The sequence below is a fragment of the Diceros bicornis genome, chromosome 13 (assembly GCF_020826845.1).
Source record: "Diceros bicornis minor isolate mBicDic1 chromosome 13, mDicBic1.mat.cur, whole genome shotgun sequence".
Taxonomy (NCBI): Eukaryota; Metazoa; Chordata; class Mammalia; order Perissodactyla; family Rhinocerotidae; genus Diceros; species Diceros bicornis.
In genome coordinates this window covers 18936938-18960278 of record NC_080752.1, presented here as the reverse complement: position 1 = coordinate 18960278, position 23341 = coordinate 18936938, and the positions used below count along the sequence as shown (strand labels likewise).

Below are 23341 nucleotides of genomic sequence, written 5' to 3'. Positions count from 1 at the left end.
GGTGTGAATTGGTGGCCTTTACAAAAGTCGGAAGACAAGGGAAGAATGGGTTTGGGGAGATCAAAGCTTCTTTGGATGTGTTAAGTGTGAGAGGCTGAACAGTATGAGATACTATCATTTCACCAACCACCAGCAACTCAGGGAGGGAGTGATAAGATCAGATATTGGCTAGACTTCAAGTAGAGAGGACTGTTGCAGATTGACTGCCACCCTTGAACCATTGATAGGTCTCACTACAGGGAAGGACTTGAGGAATTCAGATGATAGTGCCATCCAGAGATTAGAAGGGCTAGAAGAACAGCATAGCCCTGTTCTTAGAACTTTTTCTGGGACATCGCCCTAGTATTTCTTTGAAAGTAGAACTAGGGCCATTTACTCTGATTGCAAAGCCTCATTAGGTCAAATGATAGAGTGGATATGATATCTTTTCTAGAGTTTATAATAGCAAATGCCAAATCTCTGTGAGTGAGCAAGTGTGTGTGCACACACGCGTGCACACACATACATGCTGAGCATTTGAAAACACCATATGGACTCCCATCCCCTCCGCTTAGTGAGTCACGCTATCCCCAAGTTTGTTTCTGTTCAGTTTTATGTTCTCTTGTGTAAGCATGTTCCTCTAGTCACTCATTCTGCTTTTTTAAATGTGTCGGTTCAATATAGTTCCCTTCTGTGTGCTAGCCACTGGGCTATCTAGGTATTAGGAATACAAATATGAATAAGATAGAGTTTCCCATACAAGGAACTTAGAGTCTCTACAAGGTCATAGTCTGTAGTAGAGATGAGAGAAAGTAATCAGATGTTATAACTGGACATGTGTGATGCCCAGAGGAAGATCATCTGATCCTTCCTGAGAGCCATGGAGGAAGGCTTGGAAGAGGTGACTAGACCCAAGAGTCTAGGGATTTATTATAGTTCTCCTGATGAGCAAGGATGAGAAGGGCAGCCAGTCACAGGAAATAGCTTGTACCAAGGCCAGAAAGGATAAGGAATATAGTGAGAGATCTGTTAAGAGGGCAGGTGAAATTATGACACAAAATTACAAACTATTTGTAGGTTGGACAATCAGTCAGAGACAGTTGAGGATAATGCTCTTCCAGACTTCCTCCGACTTGAACCCTTTAGGCTGCCTTCTGAGTCTAGTCTATTGACGAACATCACCTCACTTGATCCTCACGGCTCTATGAAGGAGTCATCTCCCTTACTGTTTTACATATGAGCGAGCTAAAGTTTCCTCGGGGACTTAGTTTCCTTTTTGTAAGATGTTTCTCTGCTCTGACTTATTACTGTCTCCTCTTAGTCTGTACATCTGGGGGGACTTGTGATGGAGTCGAAAGGAACTTTGAGATTTCGCCTCAGCTCTGCCACTAACATTGTCAAGATTTTGAAAAAGTTGGAGGCCTCTGTTTCTTCATCTGAAAAAAATATAGGGTTGAATTGGGTTAGAGATCTCTACAGTCTTTTCTAATTCTATGACTGTGTAATTCTGAAATTTATAAAACTGTTCAGAATGCCATCAAATAGGTGCTACAAAATCATCATATTCCTAAAGGATATTCCATTGAATTGTTGACTTAATATTTCACCCAAATAAGCAGACACTAATGGAGGTCTTACTATGTGTCAGGAACCATGCTAATTAAGCTATTACCTTAAATCTTATCTGGGGTGATCTTCACACAGTCTTCTGAGACGGATGTTTCCCTAATTTTACAACAAAGAAAAATTCAAGAGATGGGTGAACTAGTCAAATCCATTCACGTAAAAACAGAATTTTTGGTTTGGTTGTTTGCAATGGAGTTGGCTGCAGTCCTGTGAATGACACTGCAGCCGTGAAAATGGCACACGCTCTGAAGATGCTCAGCGCGGTACCCATGTTGTGACACCCTTCATACTCTGACCTGAATTAGTATCCTCCAATTTCCCTAACTTGCCTCTTACAACTCAAGGAAGGGACCTCAGCCCTCACTGTACTGGCACGGTGCGCTTTGCTCATAGCGGGCATTTAGGAAAAGTTTATTAACTATGAAATGAATGCCTTCAGAATTGAATCCAGGAATGAAGAAGTGAATAAGGAAATGAATGCCTAAGTATGTAAAATCTGCATTCCTCCGGAGAAGAAAAGGAAAAACAGTTTGCACGGAACGGCTGTCAGAGCAGCAGGCAAAGCCCTCCTGACTATTTTTTCCTTTGCTGTGACATCTCCCCATTTGTGATTTCCACTGATTTGCTCCGCATTCAGCCTGAGCCTCTGCTGCTCTCGCTTGATTTCAGCTCCATCCAATATTTCTTGTTACCGTTTGGGTGCCATCTGGACCGCAGGAGTAGCCTCTCCAAGAGAGACACACCAGCAAAGCAAGACGATTGACTCTCTGAGAAGTCCCCCAGCCCTCCTCCCCAAGAGTGTGTTGAGATGCTGTCATCCTGCTGACAAGAGCCAATTCACATGACTGTGATCCTAATTCACTCCCTTTTCAAAGTACTGAACTGATGCCAAATCCTGTTAGGAGTTTTTGAAAAATCGTTGAGTTTTTGCTAATGTGCAACTAGAATAATAGATTTTTAAAAGGAGAAGGGATAAAGGAAGAGATAATTAAAAACAAATGATTACAGATTTTGGGAAATCATTCCCCTTTGGTTTCTAGTTTTCTCTGTACATTTATACCTGCACAGCCATTAAAGTAGCAAAGCCATCTTGCATCTTGCAGCTTGCCCCTTCCTCTGACAAAGGAAGGGGAGATCACATTCTAAAGTCTTCCTTGTTGAATGTCAGATCTCTGGGATGAGGTCACAGGTTGAGACCGGGATCTAGAGCCTAGGAAGCTTCTAAAAGTGTAAAAGCATGTAGTCATTCCCAATGCTCCTAGAGAAGCTAGGATGGTGTTTTCAATGTTTCTTCTTAATTCCCATCACTGGCCCCATATTGGCTATCACCATAGAAATAGCTGTGTCATCATCTCTCTTTATGATCACTGTCCACTATCCTCCTGAGCATTGTCACTGTCAAACCCCCAACACCACTCCTGCTACCCTCTTAACGTGTCTGCTGCATCCAGCTTCCCCGACTCCTCAAGACTGGGTTGGGCACCGTGTGTTTAATAATAAAGACAATTGTAGTAGTAACCACTGGCATGAATCGGTTGTTGTCACTCTGAACCAGGCACTATATACTAAAGTCTTTACATGAATTATCTCATTTATACCATCAGTTGTATGATAATTCCCTGTTTTCTTTTCCATCTCCTTCATGTGAGGCAGGGACAAGGACTGTGCCTTATCATAGTTGCTCAATAAATAGAAGCGGAGTGAATGAGTGACTGGTTCTCACAATCTTATGACAGCCATCACTATCACCACCACCATGGCCCCAAACATAGACATCACAATCCACATCTCCTTCTCTTTGTCACCATTACTGAGATCAAACTTAGTTCGCTATTAGTATCTTATCACATAATCATCATCAGCCTGCCAGTCGTGCCACCAACCCCATCCTTATGTGTATTTTCAAGAAAATAATGAAAGTGTTTTAGAAAATCTGGACATGAAAACATGGAGTTGCCAGCTGAGCTCTGAAATAGGTGTAAGGGATGGAAAAGAAGAGCAGAGGGGAGAAGGGCACGGGGTAGGTGGAATGAATGATGAGCTGACTCCCAGGACAGTCCAGCCTTACCAGTGTTAACCACTGGGGAGAATGGGCAGGAGCGAGACCTGCTTTGACCAAGTGTCTGCTCTGTGATGACCACGTCGCACCTTCAGCTTCTCCTCCAGATGACTTCACCCCTTTCCAGGACCAGTGTTTCCTAAACTTTTGCAATGGCCTGGAACCTGCCTACCCTCACCTACCAAGCAAATAATTCCACGGCTGTCCTCCCTTCTTTCTTTCCTCCCTCCCTCCCAATTCCTTCCTCCCTTCCCTTCCCTCCTCTTCCCTTCCCTTCCCTTCCCCCTTCCTCTCCTCACCCCTCCCCCCCTCCTCTTTCTCTCTCTATCCCTCTGTCCCTTTCTTCTTCCTCCTTCCTCCTTGTTCCTTTCCCTCTCCCTCTCTCCCTCCCTCCCGTCCGTCCTTCCTCTCTGTAGTTTTAGAAAGGGAACTGACATCCATTGAGATTTGACTCTGCCAGTCGCTGTGCTAATTCTTTTCATATACAGCACCCTGCTCACAGCTTCCTCTCAGCAAGCCCACGTTGTAAGCATCATTAGCCCTGTTTTCCAAGGAGAAAACTGAGGTTCAGAGTGATGAAGGAGTTTATCCAAGGAAACGTCAAGGAGGAAGCAGCAATTTGAACTGAAAGCTGCTGTCTCTAACATTCCTCTTTCTACTACCCCACCCTGCCTCTCTTAAACACATCAGATTTCTCACTTTAAAACTATTCATTGTTTTCAAATGTAAGCAAATTAGTTTTCTTGACTTTAGATTAAAGTTGGGAAGCTCAAGACTCCAGAGTCAGATTCCTTAGTCACAGCTGTCCCCTGTTCATTCACGTGAGCCTGTTCAGGTCAGCTTAGAGCCCTGACCTTCACCCAAGGGGTCTGCCTTTCTCAAAACACCTAATAAAGCACCAGCAAATTCCTTTCACCACCAGTCCCCATCCTGACTTTCTGCTTGCATATTAAGAAAAGCTGTTTCAACCTAAAAGTCCATTGATGGACGAATGGATAAAGAAACTGTGGTATATACATACAATGGAATATTATTTGGCTTTCAAAAAGAAGGATATCCTTCCACATGAGACAGCATGGCTGAACATTGAGGACATTATGCTAAGTGAAATAAGCCAATCACAGCAGGACAGATACTGCATGATACCTCTTACGTGAGGTCTATAAAATAGTCAAACATAGAAGCAGAGAGTAGAATGGTGGCTGCCAGGGCTGTGGGGAGGGGAAAATGGGGAGTTGATTTTTAACTGGTATAAAGTTTCAGTTATGCAAGATGATTAAGTTCTAGAGATCTGCATTGTCCCTATAGTTAACAATATTGTATGCTACATTTTAAAATTTGTTATGAAGATGGATCTCATGTTAAGTGTTCTTACCACAATAAGAAAAAATTGCTGGGGAGGAGGCTGTTTCAAGGACCAACTTAAGTTTCAGGAAACTGCATGTAAATATTTCATTGTCCAAGGATTTTCAGATATATTACTCTTGTCTACACTTCAAGGGATGATGTAACTTTAAATATAAGATCTAAGCATTTCCCTCTACCCTCTAACCTTTTGGACAACTTTTAGGACCCTCTTGAAATGGTCACTGGGGGAAGGAGGGCCATCAGCTGCTAAAATGAGGCCCAACTTCAAATAATTAGAGGTAACTTTTCAATTATTACAGAGATAAATCCTCAAACTATTTCTTTGTTAGATCAAGTCAACGAGTCCAACAGGACCACAGAGCCCCAAACCTCAGCAGGCCTGGAACATTTTGGCATTAAATGGGATTCCGTTTTGTTGGAATGATGATGAAGCTTCACGGATTTCCACTTAAAACATGAATCTTAACTTCCTTTGAAGAACCCCACAAATATCTGGCTCTGGCTTAGCCCAGGCAATGAAGAAAACTTTTACATCCAGAAGGAGGCTGCTGTTTTTGCAAACTGAATTTGATTTTGTGGTACTGTTTAGACGTAGCGAAGAACTGAATTTTCTCTTAGAACTTTTCCAGTCAATGCCAAGGTAGGGTGTTCTTTAAAAGGATAGAAGAAAATATATAAGGAAGAAATATGTCTAGTATTTAGAAAGCACCCAGGCAACCAGAAGTGTTTTTCTAAATATATATTATCTAGAGCTGTGCTATCCAATCAGTAGCCACTAGGTACATGTGGCTATTTAAATTGAAATTAATTAAAACTAAATAAAGTTTAAAATTCAGTTCATCAGTCACACTAGCCATATTTGAAATGCTTGATAGCCACATGTGGCTACTGGCTGCCATATTGGATAGTGCAGGTATAGAACTTCCCACCATCACAGAAAGTCCTGTTGGAGGGTGCTGCTCTTCGGAAAAATCATTTCTTAACATCGTAGCTTCTATTCTCCATGTCAACTCCCCCCTTCCCTACTTTGTTCTTCAACTGCTAGTGTTTTTCTCATCTTTCTCTGCCAAGAAGTGGGAAAGTAACTGTTTGCTTTTGGCTAAAGGTGATAGAGCTCATAAATTTCTAGATACCCCAGAGGGAATTAGTCTTCATTAGCATGTGTCTTCCTGGTTAAATTACTCACCAAGGAAAGGCACATGCATTCAAATGCCTGAAATCACTCCGTGCCTTAATAGTACCCACCTTGGTGCAGTTGCAAATCACTTAAGTTAATCCATTTCTCCTGAGCTTTCTAAATGGGTAATTGAATTCACTCTTTTGCAGTATTGGGCTGAGTTCTGAGTTTAGATCTAGAAGCCTTGTTCCCTCACTGTCCCACTCCTGTCTCACCCCAAGCAAGAATGATTATCTGTCCTGGCTCTGCTCTGAGCTTCAGAAGAATAGGGACCATCTATTATTCATCTTTGTAGCTCCAATGTCTAGCCAGGACATGAGATGTGGAAAGCACCCAGTGAATGTTTGTTGAAGAAATTAGTTAATCAATTACATAATCAATCAAGATGCCTTCAGTTTTCCCAGTAGGACTTTCACTAATTATTCCCACAGAGTTCATTCCCCAGCATGGTGATTCGCAAATCTGGCTGCACAGTAGAATCACCTGGGGAGCTTTTAGACCCTCCTAATGCCAGGGCCCCCGCTCCCGCCCCCGAGAATCCAAATCTCTAATGGCGGGGCTCAGGCGTCAGTTGGATTACATTGTGCAGCCAGGTATGAGAACTAGCGCAGGTTTCTGATTTGGAAGCCATAAATAAGTTTTCATGCTTTTTGACATGTTCGCGGCAAGTCCCATCTCATCCACTGTCACTTTTGTGCAAGAGTAACATGAATGTGGTCTTAATAGTTACCTTACTCAGTTATGACACCAGTGTCACCACTGCTCCAGAAAGAGATCTTGGGAAGATAAACTCCCCTCTGAAGCTTTATTTCAATGTCTTAATGAAGAATCAGGTAGAATTCTGTTGCAGGAGAATCTCTTCCTTGAAATTTCCTCACTGGAAGTTTAAGTTGTGAGTAAATTTGATGTCATGTTGAGTTTTCAAAGGCAGAGTACAAAGCCGCATGCATGCTATGATAGTAAGTGTGAAAAATATATGGGAAAAAAAGACTTGCATGTAAATGAACTAAAACTCTCGTAGTAATTGTGGGTAAAGCAAGAGTTGGGGGTGAAGGGAGAATGGGGAATGATTCCACATCCTGCCCATGAGATTCGACTAGGAGAAGGTGCCCTAGCTGGAAGGATCTCCCCGCAGGCTGGATGGAGTGCACTGGGTGTTCCCGAAGTTCACCCCAGACGGGAGGAAGGAGCTCCAAGAGATGACTGAGCCAGGGTCAGATCAGGAAGGCAATCACAAGCGCCAGCTACAAAAGGTGTGGGTAGGAAGAAGATGATCACGCAATACTGTACCCATAAGTGAGAGGAGAGGGAGAAGATGGGGCCAAGCATGGACTGAGGACTTCAGGACTAAGGCCAGGTAGTGCTGGGCATCCTTTCTCACAGGGTCTGGCCTGCACTGTCAGGCAGGGGTGGTTTCTAAAGAGGGGCGTTTGACAAGATTTTTGTTTCTTCTTCCTCTTTCTTTTTCCAAGTATCATAATAGTTTCCTAACATTAAAAAATGTATGTCTGTGCATTGCAAAAATCAGCCAAAAGAAATAGGATGAAAAAATACTAATGAAAGCTACTATTTTTTGAATATCTGCTCTGTGCCAGATACCAGACAAGATTTTGCACACACATCTCAGTGAATCCTCTCAATAAACCTGAGATGATGTTATCATTATCATCCCCACTTTAACAATGAGAAAACTGAGGCTAACTGACTCGTCCAGGGTCACTCGTCCAGGGTCACACGGCCAGTGCGTGGCATGGCCAGGACTCAGTCTGTATGACTCTGGATAGGTGCACCTGCTCGCATGCCTGGATCCAGCTTCATCTGAATGTTCAGAAATTGCCTCATCCTGCCCCAGCTCCACACCTCACCAGCGGCCACCTCTCTGTCACCAGGAAAGTGATGGGCTCACGCCAACGCTGGTTCTCTTCAACATTTTCATTATGTGGTGGGGGTTTTTATGAGATGCTACCACAGGCTGTTTTTCAAATTTATTTAATTCATCCATCATGTTCTGAAGCCATTTGCTTTTTTATATTGGACAGATGTAATGAGATTTTGGACACTAAAAAATGTTTTTATTAAAAGTTATGACCCAGAGCTAGTTGGTAGGGGCCGTGCCATAAATCCCTAGAAGAGTGTGAATTTATAAAGGATGTAGCGACATAACCTTAACCTTTTAGGCCACACCGTAGATTACAGGATCACTTAGACTAATATTGTCTCACCACCTCTCTGCACCTCTGGCCAAATCATAGTGATAATAATTTATGTAGTTATCTGTTGTGGTTTCTCCTCTCTCAGCCCTAGTTGACTGCAGACCAGCCAGAGCCTGGTGGAAGCAGGTGGTTGATGACAGAGGTCACTGGTGGTTGGCCGTGGTGGGCATAGGCACGTTGGTTCTCCTGCTCTGCAACCCTGTCACTGGGGCTGAGTGACATCACAGCCACATCTGCGACAGTCAGGGTGGAAGTGATTATGATGATGACTTCTCCACTCCTCCGTTGCCAATAGGAAGCCCTCCTCAGAATTAGGAAATGATGCAATTATTTCTGTTCATACATAGTAACTCCAACTTAATGTCAATATTATCTGATTCACATTAATGCTACACTACCTGGAGATCATCCAAAGAATAATTAGCTTTTACATATAGACCAAAACATGGTCATTAAAAATATATATGTATATATAGTAGATATTATGTGTATTATCTATAATATATGTTATTGTTGTGGCTTTGTTAAATTAGCATTTGTTAAGTAGAGCCCCCGGATGGTGACCACAGTTCAACAGAAGACCACAAGGGAGTTGAGATAGAGAAGTTTATTACTCACAGGTCCTGGCGGAGGGGCCACGTGGGGAGGTCAAGGCAGGGTTCAGGCAGAGAGCATGGCAGAACCTAGGCTCATGCCTTTACTAGGGAACCAGAGCAGAGTGCTTTGGAGTTCCTGGGCTGAGGCCGGATTGGTCAATTCGAACCAAAAAGAGCAGGGTTCTGGTAAGCTACGCTGGGGTCTTATTTGAAGGGTGTATAAGCAGAAGGCCCTGGGAGGTGGGGAGACTGCTTATCACAAGGGCTGTTGGGGAGGCCTGTCAGGAACGACATCTACAACCCTCGTGACCCCGCAGGCTGTTCCCTAGGGCGTGCCTCACCGAGGGGCTGGTGTCAGTTCAAGGCCCCAGGGGGCGCTCGGCCACATAAAATGGGATGCAGAGGCAGCAATATTATGGAGTAGTTTAGTGAAATTCTCAACAATTATAAACAATGAAATAAAAACAGACAACTGGATTTGGTCAACTGCCAGCTGCTTTTAGAACATGCATTCGTTCATATATTGTTGAGTACTGCTCTGTGCCAGAGCCTCCACGAGCTGCTGGGGATTCGGGAACATGGCCCCTGCTTCAGGAAGCTCACAGTGTAATCGGCACAGATGACGTGCTGTTATTATCAGAGGAAGATTTTCAGCTCAGAAGACCAAGGAAAGCTTCATGGAGGAGGTGGCCTTTCAGCTGGGTTTGGGGAATTGGGTGAGCTTTGAGCTTGCTTGCAGGGATGAGGAGACGAGCATTTCAAGCAGAGAGGACAACATGCACAAAGGCACTTACAAAACTAGCTGTTCACAGACTGCTCCGAAGAGTCAGGTTTGGCTAAAGCACATGATGACAGTCTTTCCTTTTAAAGCAAATATCTCAAGGGTTAACATCATGTTCTTAACTGTTGCCACTGTTGAGACTGGCTGGGTAAGATCTGTAATTTCAGAAAGATGGGCTTCAAACTTATAAACTTGCCTTTGCTGTGCTTCCTAATCAGGCCCATGTTTTCTCATCTGCTTATGCTGGGAACATATTCCAGGGTGTTCACGGTACATTGGCAACAGCTCCTGCCTACTGAGACCACGGGAGTGTAAACTATAGACACCGTCATCATTAAACTCATAAATCCATGTCGTTCGTGTGTCATTCACCTCATCCTCATTCATCATCCCTTACATTTGCAGAACGGCCGTACGTTTGAGGATTTTGAAGAACGGTTTGCTGCGGCCACTCCGGTAAGAATGAGAGGGCTCTGGCTAGTTCACTGTTTTTAACTGTTTCATGTCATCATCCCATCGTTCATCTCATGCTCATAAGTCGTGCCTTGTGGTTACAGAACAGAAACCTGCACATGGACTTGGATGAGATTTTTGAGGCAACGAAGGTAAGGCCTCCAGGCTCTTGTTCAGTGAGGGTTCTGGTCATTCTCATGTGTTCCATCTTATCCTAGGCCAGCCAGCATGAATGGCAGGTGCTCTGCTTTGCTCCAATGGTTGCCTATTCTACTGTTCACAGGAAGACTATCGGTGAGCCTGCGATGAGGTCAAATAGTAAGAGAGAGAGAGAGAGAGAGAGAGTGTGTGTGTGTGTGTGTATGTGCGTGTGAGAGAGAGAGAGAGCATGTTGGAGAGGAAGTGACACCCTTTTGTTTCATTCAATAAATATTTTTCAAGCTCCCAACATGTCCTAGGCATTCTGATAGATCTTACAGATGTAGTAGAGAGGAAGACGAGGTCCCTGTCCTCAGGAAGCTCATGGTATATCATAGTGCAACGTCGCATAGCAAAGGATAGGCTAGGGTAAGGTAGTTAGCCTAATATAGTGTAGTATAACACAGTATAGTGGGATCCAGACACATAAACAGGATGTGCCAAGTGCACCTATGGGAATAACAACCAGGCAAGGCTGCTATCCAGTGTGTATATCCTGGAATAGATGTACTGGTTTGCAGCCAGTGTTTATTCAGATTGTATAATACACAGGCCAATGAATATTATCACTCCTGATACAGGGTGTTTGGAAAGCCTCTAAGACAGGGATCTTCAACCTTGGTTGCAAACTAGAATCACCAAGAGAGCTTTGAAAGTCCAAGTTACTAGGCTGTACTTCAAACCAACTAATTCAGAATCTCGAGGGGTGGGAACCAGGCATCAGTCTTTTTCCCCCAGTGCATCCAAGGTTGAGAACCACTGATCTACAACTATCACATAAGCTGTTCTGGGTAGTGCAATGGGGTGTAAATTGAGTCAAGAAACACTTTCCAGAAAAAAAAATCTTCTGATTTATGTCCTGAAGGATGGGTGGGAAAGGCAATGGGGGAAGGAATGAGTGCTCTGGGGAGGAGGAGCAGCATGTGCAAAGGCCCTGAGATGGTCCCTCCTTTCATAACCCCGTGCTCCTCCCCTCCATAACACTGCTCTGATTGTGTCTGTAGGTCTGTCTGTCCATGAAACAGCCAGCTCATCAGAATAGGAACAGGAACAAGCCTTACTTGTCCCTGTATCCCCTGCTCTCAACACAGTAGCTGATGCACAATAGGGGCTCCATCCTTTTCCTAAATGAAGGACTTCCTGATGCCAAAACATACGGGGTGGGTCTGTGAGAGTGTGTTTGGGGGTCAGCCGAGGACATCTCAGCGTTCGTCGGTGGCACCTTCAAGACTTCTCTACAGGAGGGGCCCAGGAGGCTGCTTGCAGCAGTCTAGTTGAGAGAAGGACCGGGAGACTCGTCTTGAAACAGCACTGGTACAGGACTCCAGATATTATTGTGAAAACATCCATTCTTCATGTCAAAGAATGGCTGGGGAGGGGACTGGCCTGTTGGAGATATTGAAGGGTTTCCCCCTTCAACAGCCAAGACACTCCTCCTCCCCTTCACTGGCTTGGTGGCTTCCAGTGTCACTCTGCTTACCCTGAAGGGGCAGAGTGGGGCAGAATCTGCCATCAACAGCCACATCTCTCTCTGCCTGGAGACATCTGAAGTGCCAGTAATGGAAAGGCAAGCAGGCATCTCGAGCTGACCTTCCAGATGACTTCTTCAGATGGATGTACATCATGGCAGACCTTTTAGGAACATGACTTCTGCTTAGAGAATATCGTGGGGCTGGACTTTCACCATTTAGGAAGGCTAACTAGGGCCTGGTAAAGTGATCGATAGATAAACAAGAGGCTACTTGGTCTGTGGGTCAAGCCCAGCTTCTTCTAGCTGACTGATCAGAGGCATGCCACTTAACCTCTCGGTCTCAGCTCATCTGCAAGATGAGGATAGATACCTGTGCTGCTGACCTCACGGGGCCCAGTGAGCATCAGACATGATGATAATGTAGGAAAATGTAAACTGTAAAGTGTTTTACAAATGTGAATGGTTAGTTTTATTCTCTTGAGGTCATTAAAATGATTAATTATGACAATATTATCAGATGGAACATGGCTTATTAGGTTACAAATTAAAGGACTAGGGTTAACATGGGGAGAGAAGCTGTGAAAAGATATTATTCCAGATTTTCAATCACATGTGGTTATTAGAATTATTTTTATTTTATAGCCTAAGAATCCCCTTTTTCTATAAAATTTAATTAACTCAAGGTTCTATTTAAACAGCAAATCCAATGGAATGAAATAACAATCTATGTTTTATGCCTCTGCATGTTTTTGTCGTTTAATCCTTGAATGAAAATCATCTGGCAAGAGAAAAGTCTATATCTCAAGAATGAAGGTTATTTTAAAAGTTGTGCTTAAGGAGAAAATTAGCCAATAAATTATATTTATGATGTTAGTAAAAGTGTGCCACGAGTTCAACACATTTGAAATGTAAATTGTGTGACTTAATTATTAACTTCATTTTAATATTTTCCTACCACTGAAAATAGTCGTGGGCCATTTTAAAAGCATTGAGTTCCAATTGCGAGGAGGCCCAGAAGCTTCATTTGAATTGATTAAATAGAATTACTTCTTTTATGAATTTAGGAGAGAGCCTAAAAGATTGGCATAGTTTCACCAAATAATATAAAATATTGTTAACATGCTGAAGAAGGCTTACTGAAAACAAGCAAGAATTTAGGGTCCCGCCGGGTGGGGGAGCACCCTGCATGCTGGCTGCTTCATTACCATCTCATAACTCTGGACTGTTACTGTATGAGAGAGAATCATGGTAGTAAAGAGTTGGTGGAAAAGATGGAAATGCACGCAAGCCCCACACTACCTTGCCCCTGTCCCTGTCGCCGGCCTCCTCTCCTGCTCCTCTCTCCACCCTCAAGCCACTTATGCCCAATGGCGTATACCCCACCCGGTCAGGCTGTTCCAGGCCTCCATCCTTCTTGCTTACAGACTTTCATCTGCCTTGATCGTCCCTCCTCTTCTTGGTTGCCTGGCTAACTGCTCCTCTCAGAGATCAAGTCCTTGAGAAAACCCTCGTTAAACGTCTTTGCCAAAAGCTGGCTGGATCTCCTTCTAGGTGCTCCCACAGAGACCTCTGTCACCATTCCTGCCACATTACCTTGAAATTATCTGCATCTGTGGATCATCCCCACCTGACTGTAAGCTCCCTGCTGGCTGGGACCTGGCATTTCTCATTACATGTTCCCAGTACCAAACAGTCGTTCAATGCGTGCAGGAAAATAATCGTGTTGTTGGGAAGTAAATTAATATTTATAGGGCCCTACTGTGTGCCAGCACTATTATTCAGTCTGAGAGCTTAAGGGGAAGAGTTAAAAGTGAGTTAACCAAGCTAAGCTTCTTTCCTTTCAGCAGAAAGAGCCTTTTGTACCTTTTTAACCAGGTTTAGCCAAATGTCAAAGAAAGTCCTGCTATTAATGTTGTCAATAAATCTGCAAAGCAGAGAGTGTTCACCACCAGTGTGATCCTGAGGAGCTGCAGAGGTTGGAAATGGTGGAACTCAAATGTGTCCCCAGGTGTGGGGCCTTTTCCAGCACCCAGAGCTCAGTCATTTGCCAGTAGGAGAGAACATTCCTTTCTTTGTGCAAATCATAGAGATGCAGCCACTCCTGGTTAGAGGAGAATTCGAGTGCAGGGGTCCTGCGAGGCAGGCAGGGCAGGCTCTCCCTGACCTTTCTATGGAGCAGTGTTTTTAGGTTCCCCCAACTAGAAGCTATCACTTAAAATCCAAAGATGAGCAGAACGTGTTTTTCTCTCCGTGGGCAGGTTTGCACAAAGCACATGATTATATACTTTAAGTCAGGCCATTCGATTCCTGGCCACGGACTCCCACAGTCTGGAGCTGGAAGTGCATGCAGATTAATTTCTGAGTATATCTTAAAGGGCTTCTTCCGCTGCTCTGGCTGGCCTTGCTCAGACACTCCCGGATGATGGATGGGGATATAGACGGTACCGTGTCTGCAGTGATGGAGTTCCTAAGAGTGATTAATAGTGTGTATACTGGGCTGTTTTTGATACCCTTCCTAGTGTTAAATGTTTTCTTTTCCTCCAACTGCATTTTTTATTCTAAAGACGGACTCGTTCAGGGACTGTCACTTACCTGCATGCTCTATATACAGAAAATTCAAGTACCGGCCTGGGTGACCTTGAGGTTGCCTCTCTGAGACTCAGTCGATTCATCTGTATAAATGGGGGTGATGATTCCTACCTCTCAGGGTTAGCGTTCCTGGAGCATTTCCTGAGAGGTGGCCGTGAAGTCTCGTCTTGCTATACTTAGCACAGGAAGTGCATTTTGTGTGTGTGGATACACTCACAAAAGAGAAACAAATGATAGGATTGCCTTTGTGCCTTTATCTCCTGGAGAAGAAAGACAGCGCTGGCATTCGATGGTCGATATGTGTGAAGTGGCATTATTATTGCTTATGAGGGGTGGCTACACCCAGAGAAACAGCCAGACACACTGAAGCGAGAATTGATTCTAGCCACATCCAAGATGTTGTCTTTGGGATCATGAGGTATAGTAATGACCAGCTGGGCTTATTGTTTATATAGTCATGATGCAAAAGAGAAACGTGTGTCCTCATATTCTGTTTTTAAAGCAGTATCCAGCAGCGTCAGCTTTCCTTGTGGTTACATCATTATCTTTTTGTCTTTTCAGGCTGTGACCCAATTAGAACTTTTCGGGGACATGTCCACCCCTCCTGATATAACCTCTCCCCCCGTAAGTATGCACTGCCCTCTGAGCCCTGCATCCCTCCCCTCTCCTTCTTCAGTCGCACGGTGGCAAGAATATGGGCTTTGGATGAAAGAGTCCTGCTCGTGGGTTTCAACTCGGGCTCTTTCAAGCTCTGTGATTTGGGCAAATTAACCAGCAATTCTAAACCTCAATTTCCTCTGCCATTTTTTTTTTAAAGGAATTATGATACATGCTTCTGTTTTGAGAAATAAATGAGACCATGCATCAGCAATTACAGGCCATCCCGGGGCTAATCACTATATGGTGCGCAGTGGAGAGAGGCATGAATGGGATGTGGCCCCTGCCTGCAAGGAGCACATGGTCTAGTTGAGAATATGGGCAAGAAACCCAACAGGACCACAGACGCGATGAGGCATTTGTCAGCACCTGCCCAGAGCCCGCGCAGCCAGGTGCTCAGCCCAGTACACGAAACACCTTCTCTCCGCCCCTCTTGGCGCCTTCCTCTCCCCTTTCCTTCCTTCCTCTCCCCCTCTTCTTTTTGTTTCCTCCCCACCCCCAATTCGCCTCCTAGCTTTGCTGAGCTTGTCATGAAGCTTTGGATTCCCAGCTCCAGCTTCAGCCAGCAAGGTATCTCAGTCAATGCTTTTAAGAAAAGAGAGATGGTAGGGAGCCGTAATTTGAAAATGACAAGAAGGAAAAAAAGAATGAAAATCAAAGAAAAATAGAATCCCAGTGCTTTGAGAACTGGAGGCGTTCAAAGGCAACCCTGCAGCCACAGCAAAGAACAGAGCCGAGATGGCCCCTCCAGCTCCTCCCTGCCCACTCCCCGGAGGTGGGCGGAGAGCAGTCAGCCACAGCTGCACCAGCTGAAGCTGCTGGAAGGGGGCGCCTCCTCTGGGCACCGTGCAGTTGTGCACACCGAGGGGTGGTGCTATGGTTCATCGGCGAGATGCACCTCACACAGAAAAGGCTATAACCTCACCGCTGAGGACAGATGGCACAAGATCCTGCTGCCCACAGCTGCCGCCAGGGGATCTAGGCACAGCTGCCCTGCTCCCAACGCCTGATGTCCAGAGCAGACGTGAAGGAAGGGACAGCAACTCCTCTCTCCAGGGAAGCTAGACAGCTCTATCGACTCTCATCCTCTTCTCCATCCTGGGGTAACAGCTGCATCCTGGGCACTTGGGATCTCAGAACCATGAGGCTGTGGAGCTGGAAAGTCTGAAGAGATCCTCTAACCTTATCCCCTTCATTTTACAGATGAGCAAACTGAGTCCCAGAGAGGGCATGTGACTCACCCAAGGTCACATAGGGGAAAAGAGAATGGTGTTGATTGTGTTTAAAAGTGCTTAACGCAGCAGCTCATAGCTGCGTTTCTGGCCCTGAACCCAAGTGCAGTCCAAATGGGTAGTTAATAATCCTCAGGACAATGCCATTCGTCGCGCAAACTGCTGATCTAAAAATGGCCTTGTCTAATTGCCATGGTTTCAGGATTAATTGCTTGCCCCAGTCTATTCCAAGGGGAAAAAAATAAGGATATTATGGCATCAAATAAACATACTCTGTAGGCAAAAGGCTGCTGTGAACCTTTTTTTTTTTTTTTTGTGAGGAAGATCAGCCCTGAGCTAACATCCGTGCTAATCCTCCTCTTTTTGCTGAGGAAGACCGGCTCTAAGCTAACATCTATTGCCAATGCTCCTCCTTTTTTTTCCCCCAAAGCCCCAGTAGATAGTTGTATGTCATAGTTGCATATCCTTCTAGTTGCTGTATGTGGGACGCGGCCTCAGCATGGCCAGAGAAGCAGTGCGTCGGTGTGCGCCCGGGATCCGAACCCGGGCCACCAGTAGCGGAGCATGCGCACTTAACCGCTAAGCCACGGGGTCGGCAGTGCTGTGAACCTTTAAAAAGAAACTGAGTGCTGGTGTGTTTATTTCAGCATCCCCTCCCCTTACCCACCAGTTCATGCAGCAGACCTTTCTAGAATTCCAGCACGGGCCAGGTAGGGTAGAGTGTGCAGCTGCTCAGGTATTGTTTTTTTTTTTCATCTTCTTGAATATATTGACTTGTTTCTGCAAGTGAAGATTCAGGCAGGATTATGGGAGGCACCGTGATACAAGAGTCTCTGCCCAGTCGCTGAGATTTCTTTGTTCCTTTAGCCAAAACTGTCTGTTTACCGTGGATCGAGTGACAAGCCCTGAGCTGGTCCTGATTGAGTGTATGTCAGTTTGAATTGACCACCTCGAAAGAGTGAACGCCAGACATTATGGAATCATTTGATGGCCTGAAAACACCCCCAGGGGCTTAAGCTAAACAGTCATGATACAAGCCATCGTGTGCTGAGCACCTACTATATGCCTCAGCGTGGTACCAAGTGATTTAAATGCATGGCCTCATTTAATCCTCATTTAATGCAGCTCTAGAGGCAGGAATCATTTTTCCCGTTTTATAGATAATCTGTGTAACCAGCTCTTGGTCTACACACCACATAAGTGGCCTGGACGGTGGCTGGCTTCTGCAGCACCCCCCTCCCACTTAATTCCTGCACCTGCTGCCTCCCATCCTTGAGGACGGCTGAGCCAGGTCTCCCAGGAGCCTCATGCACCCTCTGCCTCTCTGTCTGCAGACTCCTGCAACTCCAGGTGATGCCTTTATCCCGTCTTCATCCCAGACACTTCCGGCGAGTGCAGACATGTTTGGTTCTGTACCTTTCGGCACTGCTGCTGTACCCTCAGGTAAGCCCTCCTCCACCTGCTTCCCCTTCCCTTCCTTTGGCCTCCACTCATCGAAACAGAGAAAGAGTTGACTTGAACCAGCTGCCAAATATGCCAGAACATCTGTGGAACTACCATTCTCTCCTTGTGACTCTTCAGGTGACATTGAGAAGCTGTCATTTAGGGGTGTGTGGGTGATGTTTACAAGCTCTGGTATGCTGCTGGGCTGGAATTCAGTGATGTCTTTCACCCGGAAAGTTCAAGATTCCTGGGTACTCAGGTGTATAGCTTTAGGGAGCTCAGTGCACACGCAGCTGTGCAAATCAGTGCAAGTCCTTTTCCTCCTGTCCATCTCAGCTAGAAAGAGGGAAGTTGGCGAGTGGGAGAGGAGATGAGTCACCCCTCCACAGACCTCCTGAGGTCTAAGGGATAGAAGGCATCTGCCTCGTTTGATGGAGACTCAAAGAAGGGGAGGTTCCCCACACAAAGGGGGACACCTAAGGGACAAAGCAGACTGCTCACAGTGAATTGGGAGGGTGATGGGGCTCTTGGTGATTTACAAAGTATTTGCTCTGTTTTCCTAATATTCTTTAAAATGTATATACTACTTTTACAACAGGGTAAAATATATATATATAGTACCAGTATTGTAGGTGAGTTACAAATTGGTGAGATCTCAGGCATCTTAACCTGTTTCCATGGCATCAGGCACTCCATGTAGCTGGGCCACTCTACTTGGAAAACTCCAAAGGTGATATTCTGCTTTTTACATACATGGGAGCCTTAAAGATTTTTTCTTTCTTTAAATACATATTTGAAATAGATGACTTCATCTTTCTCTTTCTACTTTATTTTTATAAATGGCAAATAGAATTTGAATAATTTAGAATACACATCTTGCATTTTTTCTATAAATGATTACTTTTAATTACATAGCGTTAGAAGCAATTTCTTGCCACCAAATATAAACCTTGCTGTTATTCAAAGTGAATTAAAAATTCATACTCTTTTCTGAAATAGCTACACTTATTCCTCATAAGCTGAGGGATCATTATGAACTTTCAGAAGCAACAGAGGTTGGTAGCCACTGGATTCTAACTTACAGTTTAGAATCTACAGGTAGCCTAGAAATTCATTTAATTGCTAAGCTTCCCAGTCGAATCTGTTTTACCCATTGCTAAAATGGGACAGTGGTGATGACTAGTTTTCCTTACCTAAAATGGATATTAAAATTTCCTTGGGAATAGTGTAATAGAACACGTCATTTTAAATAAGAATAACAGTTTTCCATCAGAAAGGCACCACCTTCCATGACTTGCGCAGAACACCCGTGCTTTGTCCTCATTCTTGGATCCCTGAAGATATGCTGGAACAGATGACAGGAAATCTAGGCACCAAATTTACTAATTTGCAGGCATGTTCATTCCACAGATATTCACCGAGTGCCCACTCTGGGCCAGGTTGTGCTCTAGGGGCCGGAGATGTATCAGTGAGGACAACAGACACAGACCCTTACCCGTGGAGAGCTACCTTTCTATTGGGGGGACAGGCAGCAACATAAAAGGAGTGACTGATGTAATATGTTAGAGTATGGTGAGTGGTATGGACAGAAGAAAACGGAAGGCAGAGTATGGGGCTTTGGAGCAGGCGGAGGGCAGGTGTAAATGGAGGTGTGGTCAGGTGAGATGTGAGCAGACTGGGAGGGGCCGGGGGCGAGGAGGTGGCAGGGGGAAAGGACTGCAGGCAGAGGAGTGGCCTGGCCCCTCCGAGTCTCCGTTCCCTTCTTTATCAATGAGAGGGTGGGACTGGATGCGGTCGCGCATGTCTTCCAGCCTTAACCATTGATGAAAGCTCTTGAGGACCTGCGGTGTCAGGTGCAGCGGCTCTGGGCCTTCTCCCCAGCCTGTGTCAGATCTGGGCTTTGAAGACCTGGATTTCAGACTTGCTACCTGACCGACTGTTGCAAACTCCGGGCAAGCCACTACTTCACATCCAGATTCCGTTTCTTCAGCTGCTAAAAAAAATTGATAGATTACCTCCAAGATTTCAATTTTAGAACATAGGTCTGAAATTAATTTCAATGAGCATATTTTCACTTTCTTACCCAACTTCAGATATGCTAAGGAATAAAACTGGGCTTCAGGTGGTGTTAAACCATCTGCGCTTTTCCCCCCTGAACTGGCCCTAAAAATCTCTGCAGCGACTGAATCTCCCCCTACCCGTCCCTAAGTGTCCAGCCAGTGGTGGGGAGCTGGGGAAATGAGCTGGGGGATGCGGCACAGTGGATGGGCTGCTAGAGGCGTCTGCATCCAATGGGCTGGTTCTGAATCCTGGTTCTGAATTACCTAACCTGTCAGAGCCAGAGTTTCCTCATCTTTGAATTGAAAATAATACTTACTTTGCGACAATATCACAAGGATTAAATGAGAAAATAAAGTTAAGCGCCTTGAAAAATGCTGGCACGTTGTAGATGCTCAGTGTGGAAAATGCTGCTATTATTATTACTCTGGTTTCTAAAGTAGAAGAAAATGTCTTGTCCTACCTATATTTTTTCCTTTACCTTCTTGGAGTATTTAAACAAAAGTACATTTAATGAAATTTGGGCCGACGGCATCTTGACTGGGCATGCAGAGCTGGCTGGGGGGCACAGAGGATGTGCAATGTATGAGCACAGACCCTGCCACGAACCAGCTGTGTCATACTCAGCTAAACCTCCTCTGAGCCTCGGGGAACTTACCTGTGAAATGGGGTGATAATAGTTCCACCTCCTGGAGCTATTCTGAGGACTGCGTGAGTTAATACATGTAGGAGAACACTGAAAACGGTGCTGACATAAGTCAGCAGTCACCGAATGTCTGCTGCCCTGCTCATCAGGAGCCCTGGCTCTGCTACCCAGGCCCTGTGTGGCTGCGTCAGCCCTCCACTCGTGAAGCTGCAGTTCCCCGTGGACAGATTAAAGAGAGAGTGGTAACAGCTACACGGAGGCTTGTTGCAAGGATCAACTTCACAAAAATGTAACCTCCACTAGGGCAAGGGTTTTTTTAACTTTCTGTTCTTCACTGCACCTCCAGAGACTAAATCAGTGCTTGGCACCCAGTAGGGCTATTTTTTAAATGAATGAATGGATGAATAAATGAATGGGATAATGTAGATAAGCAATAACATATAAGTGCTATATAAATGTTGGGGGAGTCCCTTAATTTTCAGTGTTTTTTTCTTACATTTTAGTCTGGCTTTTTTTTCTTTTTTTAAATAATGAGGGTATCCCCAGGTGCCAGCATCTGGTTATAAATTGCAATTTTCAACACTTTTAAAAACTCTGACTGCAAGGCAATAATGCAGGTGTTTCCTTTCAGTTCACAGCAAGGAGATTTATGATTGATCTGAACTCCGTGGCATAAATAGATGCTCCTTGGCACCTCCTCCCTCCACTGTTGAACAGTAATGAGTAAACGGTTACTAAGCTGTTAAGTGGCTGAAGTGGCAGCTACCACGTGGCTTCCCGTTTCCAGTGCTACCCCAGCCCTGCCACTGCGGCGTCCCATCAGCTATGCACGATGCCTTGTGGCCAGAGAACCTTAGCTCACAGGTCTGGGGAGAGCCCAGGCTGCAGGGACCCCCAGGAAAAGCAAGTGAGACCTGCAGGTTCACAAACATGGTACCCACTTACCCTGTGCTGCCTTTTTTTCATCTGAATATTGTAGTTTGGTCTGAAGCAGACGGCATAAAGCCAGAGAGACATGCTAATAGCTCTCTCCAGAAAAACGTGCACAGCCCATCTGGTGGTTCCTTGTGGGGAAAAAAAGATAAGGGGAAGAAAAACCTGCCACCAACAGTAGCATCATTAGAGATCACAGCACTTACGGATCTTGGAGTTTAATTTTACACTTGGAAAAACGCAGTGAAGGCATTTATTCTACTATGACTCATTCACCTTTATATAGAGCCTTTTCCAGTCTCAGGCATTTATGGAGCAGCTGATATATGCCAAAAACTGTACTAGACAGAGAGAGAGACAGAGAAAACGGTTCCTGCTAGCAAGCGGTTTCCAGTCTAATGAGGGAAGTCAGACCAACTGAGCAATTACAACGCAGTGTGACATGTGCTGTGCTCAAGATGAACAGTGCAAGCCCAGAGAAGGAGAACCAACTGAGTCTAGAGGGCAGGGCAGGCACCCAGCAGAGGCGATGCTGAACCGGGTCTCAGAGAGCAGAGAAGGAGCAGTAGGCACGGGAAGAGCTTGGGCTGGCTTTCCAGGCAGATGGACCAGCAGAGACGAGCAAGAGCAGGTTGGGTATTGTTTGCAGCTGCTGCAGGGAAAGGTGCCAGTGGGAATACGAACGGAAAATGGGGATGAAGGGGTGGCAAGGGGGCTGACCCCCAAAGGCTCATAAGCCAAACTAAGACATCTGAGCCTTATACTCAAGACAATGAAGCGTGATATTTGCATTTTAGAACAGTCTTCTGGCGGCAATGAGGAGGGTGAGATGGAGGCAAAGTAAAAAATAAGCTGGCTGGAGGCTGAAGCCTTCCATCCATTGACCAACATGGGCATCAGGGTTGGGGTGGTTGAAAGATCCGTGGGCAGGTCTCCACCCTGTCAGACTCAGCACCCCCTTTTTATAACAAGTATTTGTAATGTCTCCTTTAATATCTTGAAATGTGGAATTTATAGATAATATAACCTACCTACACAAATTTTCAAAAATCAATATAATGCCCTATCTGTAAATAAGGAAGAAATAAAAGCTAATTTATAATAAAAATATGTATTTCAATAAGGAAATACCCAGGTCAACCGCACTAGAGAACATACTAAGTGGTCAGGTGTGTATACCCGTAAATAGAATCCCCACAGGTACAGACCGATACGGGAGTGTCATGTTGGCTCAGATGCCATGAGAAGTGTTTCTGTCAGGGACCATGATTTTCCAGTTTGGTGAACAACTCTCAACAGTGTTCCAAATGAGGTGAAACACAGTCTTCCCTCAATGTACACAATTGTTACATTCCTGGAAAAGTAAGTGCATTAGAACTGTGCAAAGAAATTTTGAATTTCCATGTAATTCAAAGTCAAGTCTATACTCAAATAATTATAAACAGAACGTGGGGTGATTTTTTGCTGTGTACATTAGTCTCACACATTAGAAGATGTCCAGTATCAATGCTCTCGGCCCCTTAAATGCCAGTAGTGTCACCCTGACCAAGTTATCATGACAACCCGCAAATTTCCTAATCATCCCCTAGGGGGCGGTAGCACTCCCATTGAGAACCATTGAGCCCCATCAAAGTAAATCAGAAAAACAAAGGTGCAGAATTCTTAGTCTATTGGTAGGTTCAAGTCGCTGCATTATTATGTGATAGGCGAGGCAACAGGCAACGTAAGCAAGTTTCAGGTTTTAAATGTCAGCACCAATGCCTCTTCCCCCCTCTTATTTCAGTGCTTCAGGACTAGGAGATCTCATAAGGATATGGTCCGTTTTGTTTGTTGACGCCCCTGCCTCATTCCATAAAGGCATT

General features: G+C 44.9%; 1 protein-coding gene across 1 annotated transcript in view; it reads left to right on the top strand.

The window, feature by feature from the left end:
* The window catches only part of DAB1 (DAB adaptor protein 1), a 277882-nt gene that overhangs the window by 235359 nt on the left and 19182 nt on the right, over positions 1–23341 (top strand). The window contains exons 8-11 of the mRNA XM_058552526.1: positions 10205–10255; positions 10357–10404; positions 15072–15134; positions 17734–17842. Coding sequence (XP_058408509.1) covers positions 10205–10255; positions 10357–10404; positions 15072–15134; positions 17734–17842 — 271 coding nt within the window. The remainder of the gene's footprint in view (positions 1–10204; positions 10256–10356; positions 10405–15071; positions 15135–17733; positions 17843–23341) is intronic.